Below are 23436 nucleotides of genomic sequence, written 5' to 3' on the forward strand. Positions count from 1 at the left end.
AACTGCCACTGATAAAAGCTATTGTCGATCTAGTTGCACTGCGCAGACACAGCGCATTTACTGGTCAACAGTTGTCATAGCAACAGATTTGCGCATTACCGCATTAGTACTCGAGATGTATTTTGCCACTTAATTCTATCAAGTTGGCTTGCTTTCATGCAGTTATCGGTACTTGTTCTAGTAGCCTTCATGTTTTGCGCTTTTCTGGTGATAGAGATGTCATGGAATAGGTAACGTCAACTATTCTATACCAACGTGTGTTACTTGGGTGGATAATCACGTATTATGCAAAATACTGAATAATATTCTTTCAGGTTCAACTCAGAGGAAGACTATATAAAAAACAGGTCGAACTCGATTATATATAGTCCCCTATTTTTTACTATATATAATCGAATTTTATATATGATCGAAGCAGAGAAAAAAAACTATTTATTTTACATAAATGATTTGTTGTTTTCGAGTGAATAAAAAGAATTTTATCATTCATTCCCCTTAAAGTTAGAAAATATATTTCTTACAAAAAATAAATACATATATATTTTTTAGTTATTTCCGATGTAATTGCAGTCAAATGTAAAGAAAAAATTTAATCAGTGTATATTATTGATTTGTCAACTCGTTTTTATTTAATTTCTCAAATTTTGAAAAAAATATTTTTTTTGAAATTTTTGATTTCTTAATTCTTTTTAATTTTTAGAATTTTTTTTTTGATTTTTTTTGTATTTTTGAAATAATTTTTTTTAGGTAGTTTTATTTTTTTATTATGCATTATAGTTTTTTAAAAAATTTCAAGATTTTCGATTTTTTCTTATATTTTTATATTTTTTCCCTTTTCCATCAAGCATAAACGTATTTGCTGCATGTTCTCCTACGACCGAGCTCTAGATAAGTCATATTTGAAATTAAAAAAAAATATTTTTTTTGCTACTCTATATAATCGAATCTAAAATTATACATAATCGAGTCAATATATAATTGAGTCTCTCTATAATCGAGTCCAACCTGTATTAATGAATCTAGTTTCGCTGAAACGAAGTCTTTCTGAAAATTTTTAGTTGTTAACCATCAGTTACAGGAGCGTTTGGTCCATATTACTTCTAGACATAGATATTTTTATACTTTCAGAAATGAATTAACAAGTTACAGGATTAAATCAGCGATCCACCGTCTTCTCAGAAACACAAATCCGGGTTAGTTTTTAGCAAGCATTATATACTGTTGCTCTGCAGATAAAAGTTTTCGTATGTCAGACAATCCACAAATGAAAGTAGTGCGTAAAAAATGTCTAAAGGACCGCAACTGAGTCAGAACCAAATTTCCTTAATTTTCCTATATTAAAAAATATATTGCAATCCACTTGTGTTAATTGTTTGTGTTGTTAAGCCTTTATCATTTATGTGAAGCTAATAATTTCATTATATGTATCATAATACTCTGTAACATCAAATGATGAAATTTAAAGATGTTAACTTATGCGTGTATGCCCGATAAGAAAAGTATAACTAAAAAAACACAAAATTCTATCAACGCGAGATACAAATAACATAATTGCTACGATTTTGTATTTTCCCATATGATTTTGATAACGAAATTGAATCTGAATGAGTCATAATAACAAATCCTGAAATGTAGTTTTTCTGAAACAAATCTGACAAATTTGTCGTTTCTATTAAAACTTGTTGTTTCTAACAATGGTTGTTATTATACTGTTCTATATACTATCCAATTTTGTGAGTTAGTAACAAAGTTTGATATGTGTTGGATACTAGTATTTCTGTTATTTTAACACCTTACGAGATCAATTTGATAACACGGCGTGAAAGATTTTTCCCATAACAAACTAACAGCTTCTGTTACATTTTTGTTTTTTTCTTTTTGATCGGGTGGGTATCCGAAATATTTTTCACAATAAAATCAAGAGACTCCTACATTTGGATCTTGAGAATTCAATGAGAAGGTTCCGAAGAAACGATTTATTTCACGGTTCTCTCACCGAATTATAGGTTTTTTGAGAATTCCCATATTATTCCAAAATTTTTGATAAAAATCCTGAATGGAGAAGGCAAATTTTTACTGAAAAGTTGACTTTTTTCAAATCATAAAACTCTTAGTGATTAACTTTCTGCGAGCATTTGTTTTTGAGTTATATAAATATTATGTTTGAAGATATTTGACAGCGTCTTAAGAAGAAGAAAAGATAAAAAAAGGACCAAACTAGGTCTTGAATTGTCAGAAATTCCCCAAAAATGGAAAAGAAATTTCTTAATACAATGGTGCTTACGTCACTTCACGGTGAAATGTATTTCACTCTCACGCTCACTTCACATTTTGAGACATATTCCCGATTCCACCTCAAGTGAGGTGAAAAAAATTTACTTCGTGAAGTGAAATTGACAGTGAAGTGAAATTGAGAATAGGACAAGTGAAACCGCAGCTCAAAAACTTGCAGGTTCCAGAGAATCTATTTTTTCAAAAAAAAAAAAAAAAAAAAAAAGATTCGGCTTGTCACAGGCAAATAAATCCCACATATATTAGAGGGTGGCCACTCAAAACTCGAAATTAAATTCCCGGTTTTCCCGGTTCGTTCAAATATTTTTCCCGGTTATTTATACTTCAGAATTCTGCATTTTTTCATACAGTTAAGGATTAAAAAAGCGTGCCGGTCGATTTACATCCCATTATCGATTTACATTCTAATATGGTCACTTTTTAAGCGTGTTCAGGCTTATTATAATCCAGAGATATTGTTGCAGAAATTCGAAAAATGTGACGGACGTCATCTTTTCCAAGAACGGACCCGAATGACGAATAGTTAAAAGGTCCTTAAAATAAATATAATAATAATAATCTTTTCCAAGAGGATAATGTTTGCGGTAAAAAAATGGTACCCAGCCACGTCAAAAACGGACATCGTGCGGCACTTTGTAGACGCCGGGTATGCCCGTTCGGCATCTACAATATCTTGACACAATTGGACAACGATTAGAGCATCGAAAGAAAGCCCAGTTCCGGACGACCAACGACCCTGAACGACAAGAAGCTTCAAAGGATGCTGAAGAGGAAGACCGAGAGAAAAGTGGCTAAATCGCTGCGTGCACTTGGCCGGGAGGTTGGGGCATGCGGTAAAACAGTGAAAAAGTATCTGGAAAACATGGGCATACATGTCAGGAAGCGGCAGTCCCGTCCACTGGTGCTAGTCTCGGAGCTTCAGGCAATGACGCAGCGACAGCGGTTTAAGATGGTCAAGTCGATTTCCCCGGCAAATCGCGATGTGGCAGTGGTGATGGACGACGAGACCTATCTCACCCTAGATGACAACGATTAGCAGGGCATTTCGTATTTCACCTCCCCTACGAAGAAAGTGAGCACCGAGGTGAAGTATATTTCCCCAAGAAGGTGCGGTTGTGACTGACAATCAGCGTGGAAGGGATGTCAAAGTTGCTCTTCTTTTGCTCCGGGCTGGCCGTGAACGGGGAAATTTATGTGCTTGCCAGAAGTTGCGTCGTTCATCAAGAAATACCATAAGGGCGAAAACACGGTGTTCTGGCCAAATTTGGCGTCGGCCCATTACTTGGAGCGATCGTTGGAGGAGATGGAGCGGCTAAATATTGATGTGGTACCGAAGTCGGCGAATCCGCCCAACGTCCCCCAGCTGCGTCCCATCGAGAATTTCTAGGCAAACTTGAAGCGCAAGATCTATTCCAACAATTTTGTCGCGAAAACGGAGCAGGAATTAATAAAAAACACAGAAAAAGCTTGAAAACATGCCTGCACGCATGTTTTCGTCCGCCATGGCGAATGTTCCGGTAACCTGCCTGAAGGCCGCTCGCAAGGGCGTAGAATTTTTAGAACTTATAAACAACGCATAAAATACTCATTACCGGGGACTCTTAGGCCAAATTAAGTTTGTAGGAACCGTTTTTACCTCAACCACCTAAGATTCAATATATAAAAGAATTGTGTTACAAGTTTCTTGCAAAACAAAATTTATATTAATCAGACCAATCAGATTCTCACAACACTTAAAACACATTACTTCACATTACACTTAAACACATTAGCTGCAAGAGCACGGGCCGTGGCATTCTTCCTTCTGGCTTCTTCATCTTGATCTGAACTCTCCTCCTTCTTTGTCTTCAACAATTCAACATATCGGCATGTGAAATGCGAGCGTAATGGATTAACGACTTGGTGATATCAATTTCGTCTTCACCACCGGCATCCTGTACTGCATCGTACACCAACCGCTGGATCAAAATCTCCTTAATAAACACGGTCAAGTTAGGATGTTTCTTGCCTAAACCAGCTATCAGATCTCTACAGAAAGTATCAAGGCGTTTCTCGCTACGTCGGTAGGAAGTCAGCAATGTATTCGTCGAATGCGTACTCAACAGTTGTGAGTATTCTTGGCGAAATCTCTCAACTACAGTTCCCGCGAGATTATCTTTGTGAACCATGTGCTCTAGGCAAAATTCGAGCCGTTCAAAACAAAACTGATATAAGCACTGTGAGAAATGAGTTGAATATACTGGCAGCCGGGGTGAGATTGTGCCATCCAGCCCGTGACCTGTCAGCCATTTCTTCCGGGTCAGAAGACCAGTCTTTCTTGGTCAAGTTTTCGAGAAAACTTATTCAAGAAATTTTAGTGATTGCCATGAGATAGCTGACAATCTCACCCCGGCTTGTGATATTCAGTGAAATTCCCGGTTTTTTCCCGGTTTTTCCCGGTTCCAAACAATTCCAGGTTTTTCCCGGTTCTCCCGGTTTTCCCGGTTGGGTGGCCACCCTGTAATATTATCACTAGTTCACAAATCAATCGATTTTTAAACTTCCCTATCTTCGTGGAATCATTTCACCGTTCAAAGGGTCGTGAAATAATTCCACGCGAAACGTCGCTTTTTCCGTTTTCACTTCACTCATATGACACTCATAATAACCCAGATTCCACGGCAGATGTTACTTTGCGACGTTTTTCGACGTTCCCAATTATAGCAGGATAAAGGTGATAAAATAATTTCAACTTAAATCGCCAAAAAATGTTTTTATAGCCAGAATTAGAAAAAAATTATTGACAATTAGGTATGTTCGAAACCTTACAAAAAAAAAAACAATCAAAAAAAATCAATAAAAAATTATAGTCGGAAAGTAAAAAAACGAAAGGATAAAAAATGATTTTAAATTAACTCGATCAGGAAGAAAGGAACAGAAAGGGTAAAAGCTATAATACTTCTTGTTATTCTAGTTTACACTTTCCTTTTTCTGCCTTGAAACCATAACTAAAAAAATTCAATTGAATACATTATTCAAATAGGACAGAAAAGGAATGTGTAAGTTAGAAAAAAAAATGAGCAGGAAGGAAAAGAATGAGGAGAAGAGGAGAGATGAGCAAAGAAGAGAAAAGGAAAAGAAAGGAGAGGAGAGGAGAGAAATGGAAAAGAGAAAAGAAAAAAGAAAAGGAGAGGAGAGAAAAGGAAAGAAGAGGAGGGAATAGAAAGAAGAGGAGAGAAAAGGAAAATAAAGGAGATAAAAGAAAAAGAGAGAAGAGAAAAGGAAAGGAGAGGAGAGAAAAGAAAAAGAGAGGAACAGAGAAAAGAAGAGAGGATGAGAGAGGAGTGAAGAAGAAAGGAGAGGAGAAGAGAAGAGAGCAGAGGAGAAGGGAGGAGTAGAGAAGAGAAAAAAAGAGAAGAGAGTATAGGAGAAGGGATGACAGGAGAAGAGAGGACAGGAGAAGAGTGGATTGGAGAAGAGTGTAGAAGAGAAGAAAGAAACGAAGAGGAAAGGAAAGAAAAGAAAAGAAAAGAAAGTAGAAGAAAAAAAAGAATGAAAAAAAGGAGTAAGAGAGGAAAGGGAAGGAAAGGAAAGAAAAAAAAGGAAAAAGAATGAAAAAGAAAGGAATAAAACAAAAAAAAACAGGAAAGTGAGGGAAAAGAAAAAAAGGAAAGGAAGGGATAAAAGAAAGAAAAGGAAACGAGAGGAAAGGAAAGGAAAGCAAAGGAAAGCGAAGAGAAAGAAAAGAAGGCAAAGGAAAGGAAAGTCAACAAAAAATGGAACGGAAAAGAAAAGAGAGCAAAGAGAGGAAAGGAAAGGAAAGGAAGGAAAGGAAAGGAAAGGAAAGGAAAGGAAAGGAAAGGAAAGGAAAGGAAAGGAAAGGAAAGGAAAGGAAAGGAAAGGAAAGGAAAGGAAAGGAAGAAAGGAAAGGAAAGGAAAGGAAAGGAAAGGAAAGGAAAGGAAAGGAAAGGAAAGGAAAGAAAGGAAAGGAAAGGAAAGGAAAAGGAAAGGAAAGGAAAGGAAAGGAAAGGAAAGGAAAGGAAAGGAAAGGAAAGAAAGGAAAGGAAAGGAAAGGAAAGGAAAGGAAAGGAAAGGAAAGGAAAGGAAAGGAAAGGAAAGGAAAGGAAAGGAAAGGAAAGGAAAGGAAAGGAAAGGAAAGAAAGGAAAGGAAAAGGAAAGGAAAGGAAAGGAAAGGAAAGGAAAGGAAAGGAAAGGAAAGGAAAGGAAAGGAAAGGAAAGGAAAGGAAAGGAAAGGAAAGGAAAGAAGGAAAGGAAAAGAAAAGAAAAGGAAAGGAAAGGAAGGAAAGGAAAGGAATGGAAAGGAAAGGAAAGGAAAGGAAAGGAAAGGAAAGGAAAGGAAAGGAAAGAAATGGAAAGAAATAAAAGGAAAGCGAAGGAAGTTCATTCCCAAATAATAAATTCAAAAAAGAAACAACAACAGAATCTCAGTACTACAGTCATAAATAAAAAAAGAAGTGGAAAGAAAAAATAAAATTTTTTTCAAATTAGGACTTTAATTGGCAATAATTCATCATCGGAAGTGAAACAAACACTAAAAAACTCTTATATCAGGACTATAGTCGGAAAAAAAAGAATATCTACCAAAAATATTTTTTGTCATTTTTTTTATTGGCTTAAATCATGCTCGAACTATCCTAGAATCAAAATCTACATCGCCCAAGTACTGATCTAAACTCAAAATTCGTTTAAACCAATTTTTACCGAACAACTTTGATGCTCCAAAATAACATTTTTCGTTTATTTTGGCCATGCTTGTTTTTGTTTTTAATTTCGAGGCTTTGTAAACCAGTAGAAGTTACCTATGATCGATATCGTGTTTCAAATTTGAAGTATAGAGGTCGCTGCATCAAGTTTCGACCGTTACAGCGTCTCTACAGCACGTTTATACTCACAAATTCCATTTGTTTAGTCGTACGTTCTTTGTTTGATTTTTTTTTATACTATTTAGCTGTGAGTTATCCTCAAAAGTACCTAAATATGAGTGACAAGTTTGAGTTTTGCGTGGGATCGGACGCGTTCGGACGATTGATTACCAGAAACAAAAGTTATAAACAATTAAAGTCGTTTTTTTTGTCGAAAAAGAACTTTTTTTTCAAATCGTTGCCATTTTGCGGAAAAAAAATTCTAAAAATATAATCATGTGTACTTCACTAGCGACACTTATTGAGATAATGAGAAAATTTTTGTTTTGGTGATAGGTGGAGTAAGGCACGACTTCTACTGCTCGCCGCGAAACAACTTAAAAAAAAACGGTTAGGGCAATTGCTGCACAGCCGCCATTTTGTAAAAAAAGCAGCAATAAACTTTTTTTTTTCTATTCTCCAAAAGTTGCTTAATCCAAATTATATTATTTATATATCATACATCTCAAATGTCCTTTAGATAAATTCATGGAAAAAGCCTTGTTTTTTGAGCATTTGGTAGATACTACCCCTTGAAATAGCAATAAATATGATCTCAAAAAGAAAAACAGCTCTGATAGTATTTTATTTCATACCTAACATCCGTGAAAACGACAATAAAGATATCTCGTTCAGAAACTCTTGCCGGAAATGAAAAAATGCTGCAAGAATGGTTTCAAGGGCACGAAGCGGTAAACCAGAAATAGGCAAGGTGAAATGAAGGATTCCTGAACTATTCTAAATTACATTTCTTCGAGTGAATCTAAAATCCTTCCAATTGTTCAGTTACCCATTTTTTGTTATTTTTACTGCGTTTTTGAAAATAGAAATTTTGAAAAAAATTTAAGACCCCTATTTAGTGACATTTCCTCAATTTTTTTTACGTTGCTATAACATTTTGACGTGGGACTACGTCTTTCTTCACTATACAAAGGTACATTCTGGGAAAACTGGATTGAACATGTAACGTTTTTGGTTGGCGGAATGGAAGATTTTAGATGCTAATAGCGCTCAAACAACTGTTCCGATTTCAATAGTTAATATACCGTTGGAAAGCTAAAACATACAAGATTTGTATAACATGATAATTTTAGTTGCCATTTTCTCATTACTCCGTGAAAACTGCGGGAAGGTTTGAAGGTCGAATATCCACATACATTTTTCATACGATTGGTAAATTTCCCTAACGCAGACTTCAAAAACATAGACGAAATGATTTCACGCATTCAGTCATTGGCTAGCAATGCCAGCCAATCGGCATCGCATTCATCACCCAACGCAAGCGTCGAAGAAAGAAAGCAGAGATGCTTCCACGTGATTGGTTCTTCCCCCAATCACCCAAGTTCCCCACAGTGAGTGACGCTATAAAAGGACATTCCGTGTTAAGAGAGGATCATTCCCTGGTCGACCGTCAAAGCGAACAGTTCGGCTTCCCTTCGATCTGAGTTGGACCCCAGCAGTGGTAATCTAATTCAGATATCGTTGTTGGAATACAGCCCGAAACTGGACGTGATCGGCACTGGGGACCATTGGAAGCCGTTGGAAGGGACCATTGGAAGACTTGGAAGCCGTTTGGATGCTGCCGTAGTAATTTGTGTAAGTATAGTGTGTCGTATACCAAGTGTGTGTGTCTGAGTAGCGTTAGCGTGTGTATGTGTGTGTGTGAGTAGCGTGTGTATGTGTGTGTGGGTAGCGTGTGTATGTGTGTGTGTAAGTAGCGTGTGTATGTGTGTGTGTGTGAGTAGCGTGTGTATGTGTGTGTGTGTGAGTAGCGTGTGTATGTGTGTGTGAGTAGCATGTGTATGTGTGTGTCTGTGAGTAGCGTGTGTATGTGTGTGTGTAAGTAGCGTGTGTATGTGTAAGTAGCGTGTGTATGTGTATGTGTGTGTGTGTAAGTAGCGTGTGTATGTGTGTGTGTGTGTGTAAGTATCGTGTGTATTTGTGTGAGTGTGTGTGTAAGTAGCATGTGTATGTGTGTGTGTGTGTGTAAGTAGCGTGTGTATGTGTGCGTGTGAGTAGCGTGTGTATGTGTGCGTGTGAGTAGCGTGTGTATGTGTGTGAGTAGCGTGTGTGTGTGTGTGTAAGTAGCGTGTGTGTGTGTGAGTAGCGTGTGTGTGAGTAGCGTGTGTGTGAGTACCGTGTGTGTGTGTGAGTACCGTGTGTGTGTATGAGTAGCGTGTGTGTGTGAGTGAAAGTAGCGTGTGTGTGTGTGTGTGTGTGTGTGTGTGTGTGTGTGTGAGAGTAGCGCGTGTGTGTGAGTAGTGCGCGTGTGTGTGTTAATGTGTGTCAATGTGTGTGTGAATGTGTGTGTGTGAATGTGTGTGTGTGAATGTGTGTGTGAATGTGTGTGTGAGTGACGTGTGTGTGAGTAACGTGTGTGTATATGTGAGCGTCGTGTGTGCGTGTATGTGTGTAAGTGACATGTGTATGTAAGTGGCGTGTGTATGTAAGTGGCGTGTGTATGGAAGTGATGTGTGTATGTGTGTGTGCAAGTAGCGTGAGTATGTGAGGAGCGTGGGTGTGCCTGAAGAGCGTGTGCTTGTGAGTTGTGTGTGTGTGTGTATATAGCGTGTGTGTATAACGTGTATGTATGTGTAACATGTGTGTGCAAAAATGCATTCATCCGAGGTAAATTTATTTTTGACAGAATACTTTTATAGGCAATAAGTTAATTATTTTTCCTATTAGTTTGTATGCTATGGTTTATGACAGGTGTGTGTTTTTTTTTTGTTCATGGATTGTTGTGTATGGTATTTGTACGATGTCGTGTGTTATATAGCCATAGGACTATGAATAAATCTTTACATCCACAATAGTCCCACGTCAAGCCTACGTTTGTGCACTCCAGCACATACCCTTTAACCTTTTTTCTTGTTTTTCATAATTTGTCCAAGTTTGATTAATCTTAATATTATTAATAACTGATTTCTTTTTCAGATTAGGAAATATAGAAATTTTGTGTTGTTTATGCATTGTATTTCCAAGTCATATTTTCCTCATGTTAAGCATTTAAAAAAACATTATAACAAAGTTTTAAAAATTAATTGTAAACACTCAGAAATGTATAATCCGTAGAGAAACGGCAGCTAATCTTTGGCGATTAGTTCTATACCAAATTTATTTTGACGTGGGCAGAGCTCCGAAATCTCACATTCAATGCTTGATCAAATACACCTGAAATGAGGCTAACTGTACACTCACTCTCACCCTTTGCAGTGATACTGAATCGAATCTAGTTACCCTAACCCCAAATTTAACGTTTTACTGATTCGGCTGGTGTTACTTTTTGTCATGCTTTGCCATCCATTCGTTCAAGAAAGTAATGGATGATATCAAACTTATAGCGCCTATTTAGTTTCGTCAGGCTACAGAAAGCATTGGGTGCTCTACAGGATAAAGCATGATTCTTTAAATGAGTGTTACTATAAACCCATTTCACAAGAACCAATGGCTAATAGTTATTTCAGCACCAGGAATTGGAAAATCACTATCAATCCAGCGAATTGATAGAATTTTGAACAGAGACTTCAGTCAAGCAAGCGCAAAGTAGTTGATATTTGAACGAACAAGAGATTCATACCGCTATCGGCACGGTAAAAAGTTTATGTCAGAGCATGCTGTATGAAGGATAGAATAGAATGAAATAGCTGGAAATATTGTTCTCTGAATGCTCTTATTATTCGCCTTCACACAGCTCTGTCACTTTTTCCGAACTCTGGACGTGGGACTTCGCCTTTGTTTTCTATACTGGGGTACATTCTGTAAAATTGGAAATGAAGCTGGCAAATGTTCCGTCAGATTTCAAATGATAAAATCAGCATAACCACTTGATGAATAAAATACGCGTACAATGAACCAATTACATGCGAGCATTCCTAGCACAGACGACATAAAAAGACACCAACCATTCCCTGTTATTCTCTGTATCAGTATCAACAAAATTTGACAGAGTCTCCCCGTCCCAATAGGTCAATTGATGTTTGCTTCCATGAAGTTAGACTAATTTGATGTCTCGAAGGTAAAGGTTTTTCGAAAAGTTTGAAACAGCCTTCTCTCTTAAACAATATGTTAACCTGCTGTTAGAACTTAACAAAAACTGATGTCTTTAAGGAAACATGCTGGTAGAGGCAACAGTGCTGTACAGTATAGGTGGAGCAGATGGTTACCATAAAAACCATAAATTACTCATCAAGAACTAAACTTTTTTGGACCGGTTATAAGATATTTTTATTTCATTTTTTCTCCGATGTTCATTGAATAATTGTTGCCGGCATCGAATCGAAAGAGTAAATTCCTAAATATACAAAATAATAGAAGAGTTAGAGCCGGCGAATGCTTGTGATTTTTTTGTCCATTTACTAAGATTTCCTAAGAACCTATTCTCAATATTCATTGTTAGATGATTTTTTTTTTAATTTTCAACTTAACTAATAATATACGTAATATAGTGAATGTAACTGTTGGCAAATGAAAAAAAAAAACTTTTCAAGGTGTAAACGAAATTCTACCGAGTGTTGTTAAAAACATTTCTGAAAAAAGATTTTTAAGGGAAAGTTAAGAATAAAAATACGCAAGTCACTGAACAAACGAATTGATTCTGTCTGCTCTGTAATCTTTGTAACTCAAAAGTCCCACGTCATCATTTCGACAACCAGTAGGGCTGTATATCTTGTAGTATTTTTTTATTAAAGGTAACTCAATGTATTGCCAGTTTTTTTTAATTTTTTACTATGAGCACTGTGTCTCTAAATGCTGCCCCGGGCGCTCGACTATCCTGCCATAAAACTATTATCATAGTCTCCTATCTTTCAGATTTTTTCCTGTCCAAAGAGGCTTAGAGTCTTATAGCTGCACTTTCAAGAGATAATCCACGCGATAATCTATCGCACAATCACCCAGTCTAAAGTTTTCTTTCCTCGCAATTCCACTAGGCTGTATTGAAAAGAAAAAATATAGGGAATAATTTATCAGCCGGTCGTTCGTTCCCACCTACGTCTAATACTGATGAGGGGAGGCTTAGAATAGAACACGACCTTGCACTTGTTTTTTTTGCCGCACGGAAAACTCATCAATACTCGCGGCCGAAGCAGCAGTTCTTGGAAATCGATCAACTCGATGGGGGGGGGTGGATGGATATAGACGACACAAATCGATCAGCGCGTCTCCCTGCTTCAACAACTAGCAGGTTACACCCTGTTGCGAACAGACAATTTCGGAGTGGCAACTTATGTCACGCGAGCAGTTGATGATGCTATAGTAACATGCAACCTTTGACTGGTTTTTGTCTCGGAAGGCCGTTATTTAACCACCAGTGAAGGTCGAACCTTGAATGGCAAAATAACTTAAAGTAGCTTTTGTTCATATATGAACATGAAACATCGAAATGAAATATGAAACTAATTTTCTTTTTAGTTAATTGAAGCGGATGTTAAAATTATGAAACTTCTGGAGCAGTATTAGAAAAATAACAATTCTTTTTAGGCTCGGGTCAACAATCGATTGAAGTGTTATTGAGTTATCGTCTCGTTAACCTTCGTGGCTAGACTATAATTGTGTAATAACTGTGTTGTTGGTGCTTGTGTTGGAGATTAATCGTTATTTCATGTCTAGCGTAATTGTTCGAATAGAATCTAAACAGATTTGAAACATGCTATTGAGGTGGGATCGAAAACACATGACGGTTAGGTTTTTTTCTTCACCTACTTTCGTTTAATATTTGAACGATTCGAGGGACACTTTGCGATTGCTGGCATAGGATCATATAATTAGTTCTGAATGACAATCGCCTACCCTCATGCGTAGAATCATGAACTTATCAAGTTGTTAACGATTGTTTGGCAGCCTAATATTTGACTTCATTACTCGAGAACAAATAAAAGTTCACCTTAATAGTTTTTCTCCAATACCTCTGTTACACAAGTTTTGGTACAGATTCGGCATGAGAAAGATCGTCAAAGCCGTAAGTTAGAATCGCTCTAGCTGTTATTTACAAGCTACCATGCAACTCCATCGCTTCAAATTCGATGGAGGCGCGTGATGCTGTAAATCAACACTAAATGGTTCGCAAAGCTAATGTGTACATTATTCGAATTTGCGCTGTTATTGTTATAAAAAAGCTCAGAAAAACCTTCACACTCAGTACAATCATATAAAATATTGTAACAATCCGGCACACGATAGAATAACTTGTTAAAGTAACATGATAATTGCAAATTGTAATCAATGTTAATGTTTGTTAGCTAAACTAATCTCATTAGTAACTTTCTTAGAAATCACATTTCTTAACAAAATTTAAATACACTCACCTGTAAGTGGGCGCCTTACTGTCGAACTCGTTCAGTTCATAGTTGTTGTTACCGTTTATTGTCTTGTTGGCGCCCGCCGTGGAAGACAGCAACGATGAACTGTTATCTTCAACCAGCAGCGCACAGTTGGAGTTGGTGTCGGACTCGCAACCGCCTACGGCTGCATTGCCACTGCCGCCACCCGTTCCACCGCCACCGTTCCCACTCCCACTGCACAGGTGCTGCTCGTTGATGCAGGTGTACAGCTGCCGATGCTTGAGCAGCTTTGGCGTGGGTTCCTGCTGCAGTTGTTGTTGCTGCTGCTGTTGGGCATTCAGCAACGATTCCCGTTCACTTTCGGCGGCCTCTATCCGTGTCCGCTCCCGATCACGATTGCCGACCTTCGGTTCGGCGTGTATTCCGCCGTTGATCGACGTACTCGTTACCTGCTGCAACAGGGTAAACTAGAAGTTTTTGGTGGGATGTTCGCATGGATGCATGAAAATGCGGCAAGCAGCATTACCGGGGGTGCAGTTTTTTTATGTGGGCGTGTCAACAAGGCGTAAAAACAAAGAAAAGTGCGAAAAATCGCTTGGAATTAGAAGCGGTGCTTGATTCGGTTCATACGATCAAGTGTTTTTTTTTTTTTTGAGGTTAGTAAGATACTCTAGCTGTCAGGTTCCCAAGCTATAAATTCAAAACTCCTACGCATTATCCACGCACTTACCTGCTGTATTTGCTGCTGGTCGCAGTCCACCCCGTTCAGGATCGCTCCGGCCATTTCGGTTTGCAGAAGTTTGATCTTCTGAATCATCTCCTTGATCTCGTACCGGAGAATGCCAAGGAAGCACAACTTCAGAAACGCTATCACGCAGTAGCCCAGCACGAACAGAACGTCGGCCGTGTGTCGCAGCCAGGACACGATCCGGTCGGCACAACCCTAGCGAATGAGGAAAATCTATTACGCACATATTCAAAATGACATTAGCAGAAATAGATTGCTGACACCATCGGGCTGTTCATAAAATTCAAAGAGCAATCGAAGACAAAAGACGACAATTCAATTTAATAAACAATAGCTAGATAGACTGTGCGAGGAGCGAACACTAAACACAAATTGAAAATTTTCCTCTATCGATCACCTCAGGCGGAAAATCCGCCAACTGACCGACCAACAATTCATTGTTCTCGCCGAGCCCGCCAGCAGCTTCGGCAGTGTTCGCTTCTCGCCAGGACAATCGATTCAGGAGGTTTCCGGCCAGAAATTACTCTTCTATTCTGGCTCGGCCGCTAAACCCGGAAACAAGACCTGCCGTAGGCGGCGGCGACGGCAAATGTCTGCCGTTGCAAGCTGAGACCGAATGCAATTGCATCAAATTAATTGAAAATTCCAACAGAGTAAGCAATTTTCTATCGTTTGCAATGTTACTCGATAGAGTGGAATGAAGTGACAGGTTTTGCCTCTATCCGTTTTTGACCTTGAAGCGGCGCGGCTGTGTGTGCGGCTTAGCCCGGGTTCGCTCTCCTCTCGAGTGATGAAATGATGATAAGAGGATTCCACTTGCCCGCAGCTGGTTTGACTAGATGTAAGTAGTGGGTGAACCGAATGGAAGTTGATTTCTTTTGAATTTCTAGCTGGCGCTCTGGGACAATCGAATGAAGTGCTGGAGCACTTTTTGTTATGTGCTTTTGCTGCGCCGATTGCGGAAAAAAAGAACTGGTTAGTCAATTAGCTTAACATGATTGGATTGCAGCACTCAGGACGGATTTCACGTGGGATTGGCAGCACCTTCTCTAGATCAAGTGAAACTTTGTGGGTTAAGGTGAGACTTACGCTTGTGATCTGCGGTCGAAACTTCATAAAGAATGTTGAGAACAAATTTCGTTTGTCCTATTTTAACTAACAAATTTTCTTATCAAAAAATTGGTCCAATTCGACTACTTTTAGCTACACTTGAAAGATTTTGTCGAGTTGTAAATTGTAACTCGCGCATTTTTTTGCACATTTCTTTTGTAAGTACGGTATCAATAAATGCGCTCGATTTTATCACATATTTATGTTTTGTCGAAAAAAAAATTCCCCGGGGCTAAGAAACTGGGTTGTTGAGAAAAAAGCTCTTGTAAGTAACATAACGTTAATAACAATGATCGTTATCGAGTTCGAAATAACCGTAATTTTTCGGGTTTCATGGATTCAGTTGATCTACTGAATTTTCACCGTGAATATTTCGACCTTCTCATGGAAAAAAAAATTCGGAAAAACGGCCATAACTTAACCAATAATTAAAATGTCTTCAATACAAATAATTTTGTTTTTACTTTAGTCACATTCCACAAAAAACGAACAAGCATTCCAACGACAATTTTTGATCTGGCGGAAACATAGAGGCATAGATGTTCCTCTGGGCTGAAGATGTTATTTGGTGGTCTCAATTTTTTTTAGAACTACAATTAATTTTTGAAAAGGGTAGGAGAATTTTTTTTTCTTCTTCTAAGGGTAGGAGAAATAAAAAAATAAAATTTGTAAAAGAGAAAAACCAAACTTTTTTTCAATTTTCTTATAGTGTACCTATATTTTTTCTGAAAGGACAGTTCACGAAGAATGCACGGATTAAACACCAAATTTCACGAAATCATTGAACATATAAACAAAATATGACCACGTGCTCTTATGGATTCGCCTAGCATTGTATATTTAGTAAACTTAGCTAGATTTATCCTGAATTTTGTAAAACAAACCATTTTTAACAACGCTTTCACATCCATCTTAAAACTTGAATCACTGCTCAATTATTTATCTCACGACGCCCCCATATTTATCACACTGTCAATCATGAATGAATCGCATTATCATGAATGAACCTAGCCGCAGCTTGTCGTAGTAGGTTACCTAGATATCCGCTGTAGTAGTTTACGTGCAAAATTGGTAACCTAGGTAACCACTGCAGTGCTGTCGATTTATGTCAATTATGTCGGAATAATTTAAAATTTTCAGTATGTGTTTTTCGTGTTAACAGAAACTGATTTGGCAACTTTTGATTTTCTTCAACGCAGTGAAAACAGATGAAAATACATACAGTTGAAATTTAGGAATTGTAGAAATTCATCTCAGCTCTCCCAGCTGGTCTCGAGGTACGATGCTGGCTTAACAAGCCAGTCGTCTTAGGTTCGAGTCTCGGCTTGGGAGAGACTGTTAGTGTCAGTAGGATCGTAGCGCTAGCCCCGCAATTGTCCTGTACACTTAACAGTTGGCTGCGAAGTCTGTGTATAATAAACAGAAGGTCGTGTTCCGATACGGAATGTAGCACCAAGGCTTTGCTTTGCTTTAGAAATTCATCTCATATATTTCTGCTAATTCAAGCTTGTTTTTGGAAATTTGAGGTGAACATTTCAAAGATTAAAGTATTCTTAGTGTAGTGAGTGATTCTGTTTAGTGATTAAAATAAAAAGTGGTCCACTAGTAATTAAAAAAACATTCGTTGGCTGCTGAACGAGTCCCGTTGTAGCCATATAGAACAATGCGCGATTTGTTTTCTGAGGTAGGTGATTGAATTAAATGAGTTTTCGAGTGCATGTGCCCGACTATAATATCAAATTTTAAGCTTTTAAGTAAGTTTTTGAGGATTCTGCTTAATGAGAAATCTTAAGTGAACTAATAAGAATCCATTCCATGGATTGGCAGATTGGTTTAGTTAGAAAATATGCGTTTTTTTTCCTACTTTCAATTGTGTTTTCATGTTGTATGAGATGAATATATGGGCTGAGATGAATGATGGAGCAGTTCCCCTATTTTCTACTTTGTCGAAGACGCTTTACCGATCAAACCAACCGATTTGGCTCTAAAAATATTTTTATCAGTAGTAAGCCAATTTACTAGTTTTCGTACAAAAAAATACAGATTTAAAAAAAAATGTTTTCTTTTTGACATATCTATTTTTCTATTTTAATAACATTGCCGAAGACATTATGCTTATTTTTTGGAAATTTTCAACTTGTTTTATTTTCCTATGAATAATCCTAAATTCTTCTTGTTAAAAAAAAATATATTTTATTTTCCATTGTGTATATTTTTTTCGGAGTGACACAAATATTTTCTACAACTTTGCCGTCGACCGTTCTGGCTCTGAAAATATTTTTAATTATCAATACCATTCGAGGTGATTAATACTTTGTGCCTCACTGTACGACCCCAACCTTGGGTAAAAAGTAGAAACAAATAAAGCCACACACAGCTGTTTGCAATATAGCTAGACCCTTCCGCACTCTCGCTTTCAGCCTAACCTACGATGTGAGGTTCAAGCTAGAGCGTGAGAATGCAGAGGAGGCATTAAATTACCAATAGCGAACGGCAGAACATGAAAAGTAAAACACGCATATTTCTGCGGTCGTCGCTCGAATTGTTTCCATTATCTAATACATATAATACATATCTATATTCACAAATCAATAATAGTTAGGAGACATTGGTACAGAGTATAAATGATTCAATGAACGAGTTCAGAGTCAGTTGACTTCTGGCTTTGAATCGTATTCCTCCGGTCTTCACTGGTTGGAGCGCCGGATTCCCAAATCCTATGGTCTATTTTCAATTGCTTTATCACTAGTCCATCGCAATGTGACAAAAAAGATGTCCATAGATTATAAACCCTTTTCAAAAACTAGTTGTGATTCATTAAAAATTGCTAATAGCACAAAATGACATCTTTAGCTTATAAAAACATCTGTGCAAAGTTTCAGCCAAATCAGAAATGCTAATTTGAAAAAATAAAATAAAATTGGAACATTTTTTTGTGGAACTGCTTTGCACTATCAAAAAATGAAAACTTGAAAGTAATAGATGAATTCGCTGCACTATATGGAAAAATTCAAATTTTTCTCAATATTTGAACAAAACGGTTCGAAATATGAATTCGTTTGAAAATTTCATAAATTCATCATAAAATGTAAAAAACCAAATTAACAATTAAAATTCCGGATTCCGGAACCGAAAATCTGTGGTATCGATTTCAAAAGCAGAATGTCAAAACAGAAATCTGTAACATAACATTAAACATTTGAATTTAGTACCCTAAATCCGAGTATAACCTTAAGGAAAGCATCAACTTAAAATTTCAAATTTATCGTCAGTATTTAACTATAGTCGCCAAAGCTACAAAAAAATTCGCCCTACAGCTTAAATCGAAACTGTTTCTGTAAATTTTGGTGCCCCAAGCCACCTCAGAAATGCCTCAAAGCTTAAGCTCTAGGGTGAATTCTTAGCTAATCAGAGTTATCCAGAATCTTGCGAATTCCTAATGCAATATTTTAGGAATTTCGAGAAGACATTTGATTTCGAATATAGCATCGAGTTCTAAGCTCGAAATTTCTAAACCAGAAAATAAAGATTTGACATCTGAAGTTTGAAATTCGAAATCCAAGCTTCATGTTATCATAAATTACATAAGGCGGCCCATAAATTACGTACCGCTCATAGGGGAAGGGGGGGTACCCTTGAGCGTTACGATTTATTACACAGGGGATGGAGGTAGGTGAGTTAAACTTTACGTAACGAAGAATCTCTGGAGAGATTCTCCAAAAACGACTTTCCAGAGATTTTTTTTTCGTTGGGTGGAATCCATTAATTACACAACGTTCATAGGGGGATGGGGGGGGGTACCTTAAGTGTTATGATTTTTTACACTGGGGAGGGGGGGAGGTGAATTGAGCGTTACGTAACAAAAATCTCTCGAGAGACCCTCCAAAAACGAGCATTTTTATCAAGCAAATCCTTCCACAGCGTTACGTATGGGGCGGTAGGTGTTGGCGTTACGTCTCGTTACATATAGGGGGAGGGGTGGGCCAAAAATTGTTTTTTTTTTTGCGTTACGTAATTTATGGATGTCGCCTTAGGTAACGCTGATCTTATAACCCCCGATCTCCCCTTTATGAGCGTTACGTAATTTATGGATGCCGCCTAATTCAAAGGAAAATAAAATGAAATGATGAATTGAAAGTTCGGATTCTGACATCCTGAATCCTAAATTCATAATCAGAATGACCAAACTGATATTTGTAACATAACATTCAACATCTTGAATTTGTACCAATAATTCCTCTTTAACTTTGGGGAAAGCACTGAATTTGACACACCGATGGTGCAGCCAAGGGGCAATGTTAGGGTTCGGCATTGTAAACATATCGATTAGGGGTGCAGAAATTCGACCTTCGAATTTCGTTTGGCAGCAGTGCTTCAAGAGGTTCAAGTGCTTGTAACGAACTTACCGAAATCTAATTTTTTTGAAACCAAATGTCTTAGACATGCATAAAACTTCAAGGTTTGGGTTGTCCCAAAAAAAAATTGGGATATAGGAAATCTTAAGCTTTTTTTCATCGCTCAAAAAAGTGAATTTTAGACCGCTTTGAGGCACGAGTTCCGCAAGTGTGATTGCAAGGTTATTCTTTCAAACCATTGCCAAGGATTTGTAAAACTTGAATCTCCATTCGTGCGCAAAAAATAACGACCACCTGGAATCAGCTATCTTTCTAGATTAATGTTTCTTAAACCTGAAACGGAGAGAAACCATTTTGATTCCCGATTTTTCTCCCTGTTCTTTTCTAGTTTTTTAATTCTTGGCTCTGTTTCTGTCACCTATAGTAGGCAATATGTGAAAATCATTTCGCTACTCTTTTTTTTGATTACCTACTTATTTTACTGCCATCAGACCGTCGTTGTTTCTCTCACGGGAAACAAGGTGTCTAGTATCATAACTTTATTATTGCGAAGAAATGTCGGGAAAATACACTAAGGTCGCTTTTTACGCGGGGGATACGTGCCGCGTAAAAAAAAAAAACCGCGTAAAAACGCGTAAATTCCGGAATCCGCGTAAAAAAACGGCGTAAATTGCGGAATCCGCGTAAAACCAGTGTTAATTCTGCATTCCGAGTGAAGAAAAACTGATATCCGCGCAAAAAAAAATACCGCGTGAATTCAGGAATCCGCGTAAAAAAAACGCGTTAATTCCGGAATCCGCGTAAAAAACCGCGTAAATTCCGGAATCCGCGTAAAAAAAGCCGCGTAAAAAAACGCGTAAAAAGCGACCTTAGTGTATGCTATTTTTTTAAAGAAGGCCAAATTCTAAAGAAATGTTCAATAATGTGTTTAAAATATATGTGAATCAATCATGTGAAGGAATTCTGTAGAAAGCTTGTCGCTCGTTTTTTTGTCATCGAAAGCTTAGTTCTGAAGTTATACACAAAAATTTTTTTGCAACGTCTCGCGGTTAAGTAATCTGGTAGGTAGGGAACTGCTCCATTATTCATCTCAGCCCATATATTCATCTCATACAATAAGAAAACACAATTGAAAACAGGAAAAAAAGCATTCTTTCTTTTTAAACCTATCTGCTACTCCATGGAATGGATTCTTATTAGTTCTCTTTAGATTCCTTATAGAGTATAATCACATCAGAAAACTAAATCCGCGCATTGTTCTATACGGCTACAACGGGACTCGTTCAGCAGCCAACCAAAGTTTTTTTCATCACTAGCAGACCACTTTTTATTTTAATCACTAAACAAAATCACTCACTACACTAAGAATACTTTAATGTTTGAAATGTTCACCTCAAATTTTCTAAAAAAAGCTTGGATTAGAAGAAATATATGAGATGAGTTTCTACAATTCCTAAATTTTAACTGTATGTATTTTCATCTGTTTTCGCTGCGTTGAAGAAATCAAAAGTTGCCAAATCAGTTTCTGTTAATACGAAAAAATCATACTAAAAATGTTGAATTATTCCGACATAATTGACATAAATCTACAGTACTGTAGTGGTTACCTAGGTTACCAATTTTGCACGTAAACAACTGCAGCGGATATCTAGGTAACCTCCTCAACGGGTTGCGGCTACGTTCATTCATGATAATGTGATTCATTCATGATTAACAGTGTGATGAATATGGGGGCGTCGTGAGATGAATAATTATTTTAAGATGGATATTAAAGCGTTGTAAAAAATGGCTTGTTTCACAAAATTCAGGACAAATCTAGCTAATTTTACTAAATATACAATGCTAAACGATTCCATAATAGCACGTAAGCATATTAGGTTTATTTGTTCAATGAGTTCGTGTAAATTTGGCTTTCAATCCGTGCATTCTTCGTGAATATCGGCTTAATGAGATGAATACTGGAGCAGTTCGCCTATATGCAATAAGGTGGGGCAAAGTGATCTGTTTTTTAGAACCAAGTTTCTCTGGTTCCTTTAGGGTTTTCCGTACAAATCTTCATACAAATTTGAAATGCAATGCGCTAAAACCAATCGCCTCCCGATAAATTAAAGATTCCTTGGGGTCCCAATTGTAATAAAAAAAACTTTGTTCTGGTTTTCTGCTATCAAGTTTTCATTTTTTCCATATAACGACGCCCCACTCTAATATGAAATCTTTATCGCAAACCTATGTTTGTTTCAAAACAAGGTTCAAATGTTTTTGGAGATTTTTGGTTTTTTGTAAATAGTTTTTGTAACCCATGTTAGACATTTCAAAGTTTCAAATGTCATTTCGAATTCGAATATAACATCAAACTCCAAACTTAAAATCGCAAAACCTGAAATCGGGGTCTGAAATTTTAAATTTCAAAATACAAACTTCATAACAGGTAGCTTGAATTATGATTTCATTCAATAGCAACGTAATTAACAGATTCAAATTTCAACAGAATCTAACTGAAAATCGAAATTACTAAACCTTAATCTGCAATATACGTGATACCCAAAATGAAAAAGTTTTTATTGTGTGTTACAGATGAAGGGGAAGATCAGAAATGTGCGTTGAACTATTGTTAGTGTCGTGCCGCCTCCATTTTGTTTTTCTTATCGAATTTCTCATGACCGTGCGTACTTTGCTAATGAATATTTCTTTGTGTCGTTTTTCACAGCACAATCCAACTTTTCGAACCCACTGATGATAAGACTTTCTTAAAAAATCTATAAACTCGATTTGTAGATTGCTAGAATCTTAAGGGGAAACGGTGTTAAAACCAAATTTTCAAAAGCACAAGACTCGGAAATACTTAATGCGTTTCCTTTGAAAACGCTATTTTATGTTTGCTTAACCACAGCAACAAAAAAATATTATCTCCCATCTGGTCTCGAGCCCAGGCTCGAGAAGCCAGCCGGCGTATGTTCGAGTCCCGGGTCGGAGAGACTGTTAGAGTGTTAGTAGGATCGTAGCGTTGGCTGCGGAGTCGGTGTGTATAATAAACCTGGAGGTCGAGTTTCGATAAGGAATGTAGCACCAAGGCCTCGCTTTGCTTGGGTTTGTTTTGTGCCTTTAAAGATTCGAAGTTGTGATTCGAATTCAGCTATTTGTGGACTCAGCACAATTTCACTTCAACTATTGAAGTTTGAAATCCATGATGAAATTTAACGTAAACCACGAATTAGAAATCTGATATTTGAAATCCTCGGTACCAAACCAAAAAATTAGGAGATTTAAAATTTCTGAAGAACTAAGCGGGGGCCTAGTGTGGTTGGTAACGTCTCCGCCAACCACGCTCGACGCCTGGGTTCGAATCCCACCGCTGACATAGGTGTCGATGGTTGTGAGGTGGCGTGATCCACTCACAACCAACCCAACTGGTCTAGATTCAATCCTAGCCGACACCGGGAGATTTTCTGAGGCGAAAAATCTCTGGGATCACGCCTTCCATCGCATGAGGAAGTAAAGCCGTTGGCGCCGGTCCGTTAATAAACGGGTCGTGAGTTAGGGTCCTGGGTGTGGAGTCGCCTCCCTGGGCGTCGGTGATTGGCCACAACAGTGGCGGAACTAGACCGACGGAAAATAAGCGAGAATAAAAAAAAAAAAAAAATTCTGAAGAACTGAAACCATACAAATTAAAGAAGTTACTGCAAATTTTAGACATTTTTTAAGCAAGTTTCAAAAGTAAGAAATTCCAAATTCAAAGGGTGGATTCTTCC

General features: G+C 37.5%; 2 protein-coding genes across 5 annotated transcripts in view; one reads left to right on the plus strand and one right to left on the minus strand.

Moving 5' to 3' along the window:
• Positions 1-23436, plus strand: part of LOC129729470 (pseudouridine-5'-phosphate glycosidase-like) — a 106704-nt gene that overhangs the window by 55367 nt on the left and 27901 nt on the right. The window lies entirely within an intron of this gene.
• The window catches only part of LOC129729467 (uncharacterized), a 502529-nt gene that overhangs the window by 26844 nt on the left and 452249 nt on the right, over positions 1-23436 (minus strand). The window contains exons 11-13 of one of the 4 annotated variants that reach the window (XM_055688057.1): positions 14205-14417; positions 13499-13926; positions 12016-12125 (exon numbers count right to left, since the gene is read on the minus strand). In XM_055688057.1, coding sequence (XP_055544032.1) covers positions 12074-12125; positions 13499-13926; positions 14205-14417 — 693 coding nt within the window. In that variant the 3' untranslated portion in view covers positions 12016-12073. Of the gene's footprint in view, positions 1-12015; positions 12126-13494; positions 13942-14204; positions 14418-23436 lie in introns of those variants that run through there. The other 3 variants (XM_055688056.1, XM_055688058.1, XM_055688059.1) reach the window with 3 other exon arrangements.

Source organism: Wyeomyia smithii, chromosome 3, assembly GCF_029784165.1.
Source record: "Wyeomyia smithii strain HCP4-BCI-WySm-NY-G18 chromosome 3, ASM2978416v1, whole genome shotgun sequence".
In the NCBI taxonomy this organism is placed as follows: Eukaryota; Metazoa; Arthropoda; class Insecta; order Diptera; family Culicidae; genus Wyeomyia; species Wyeomyia smithii.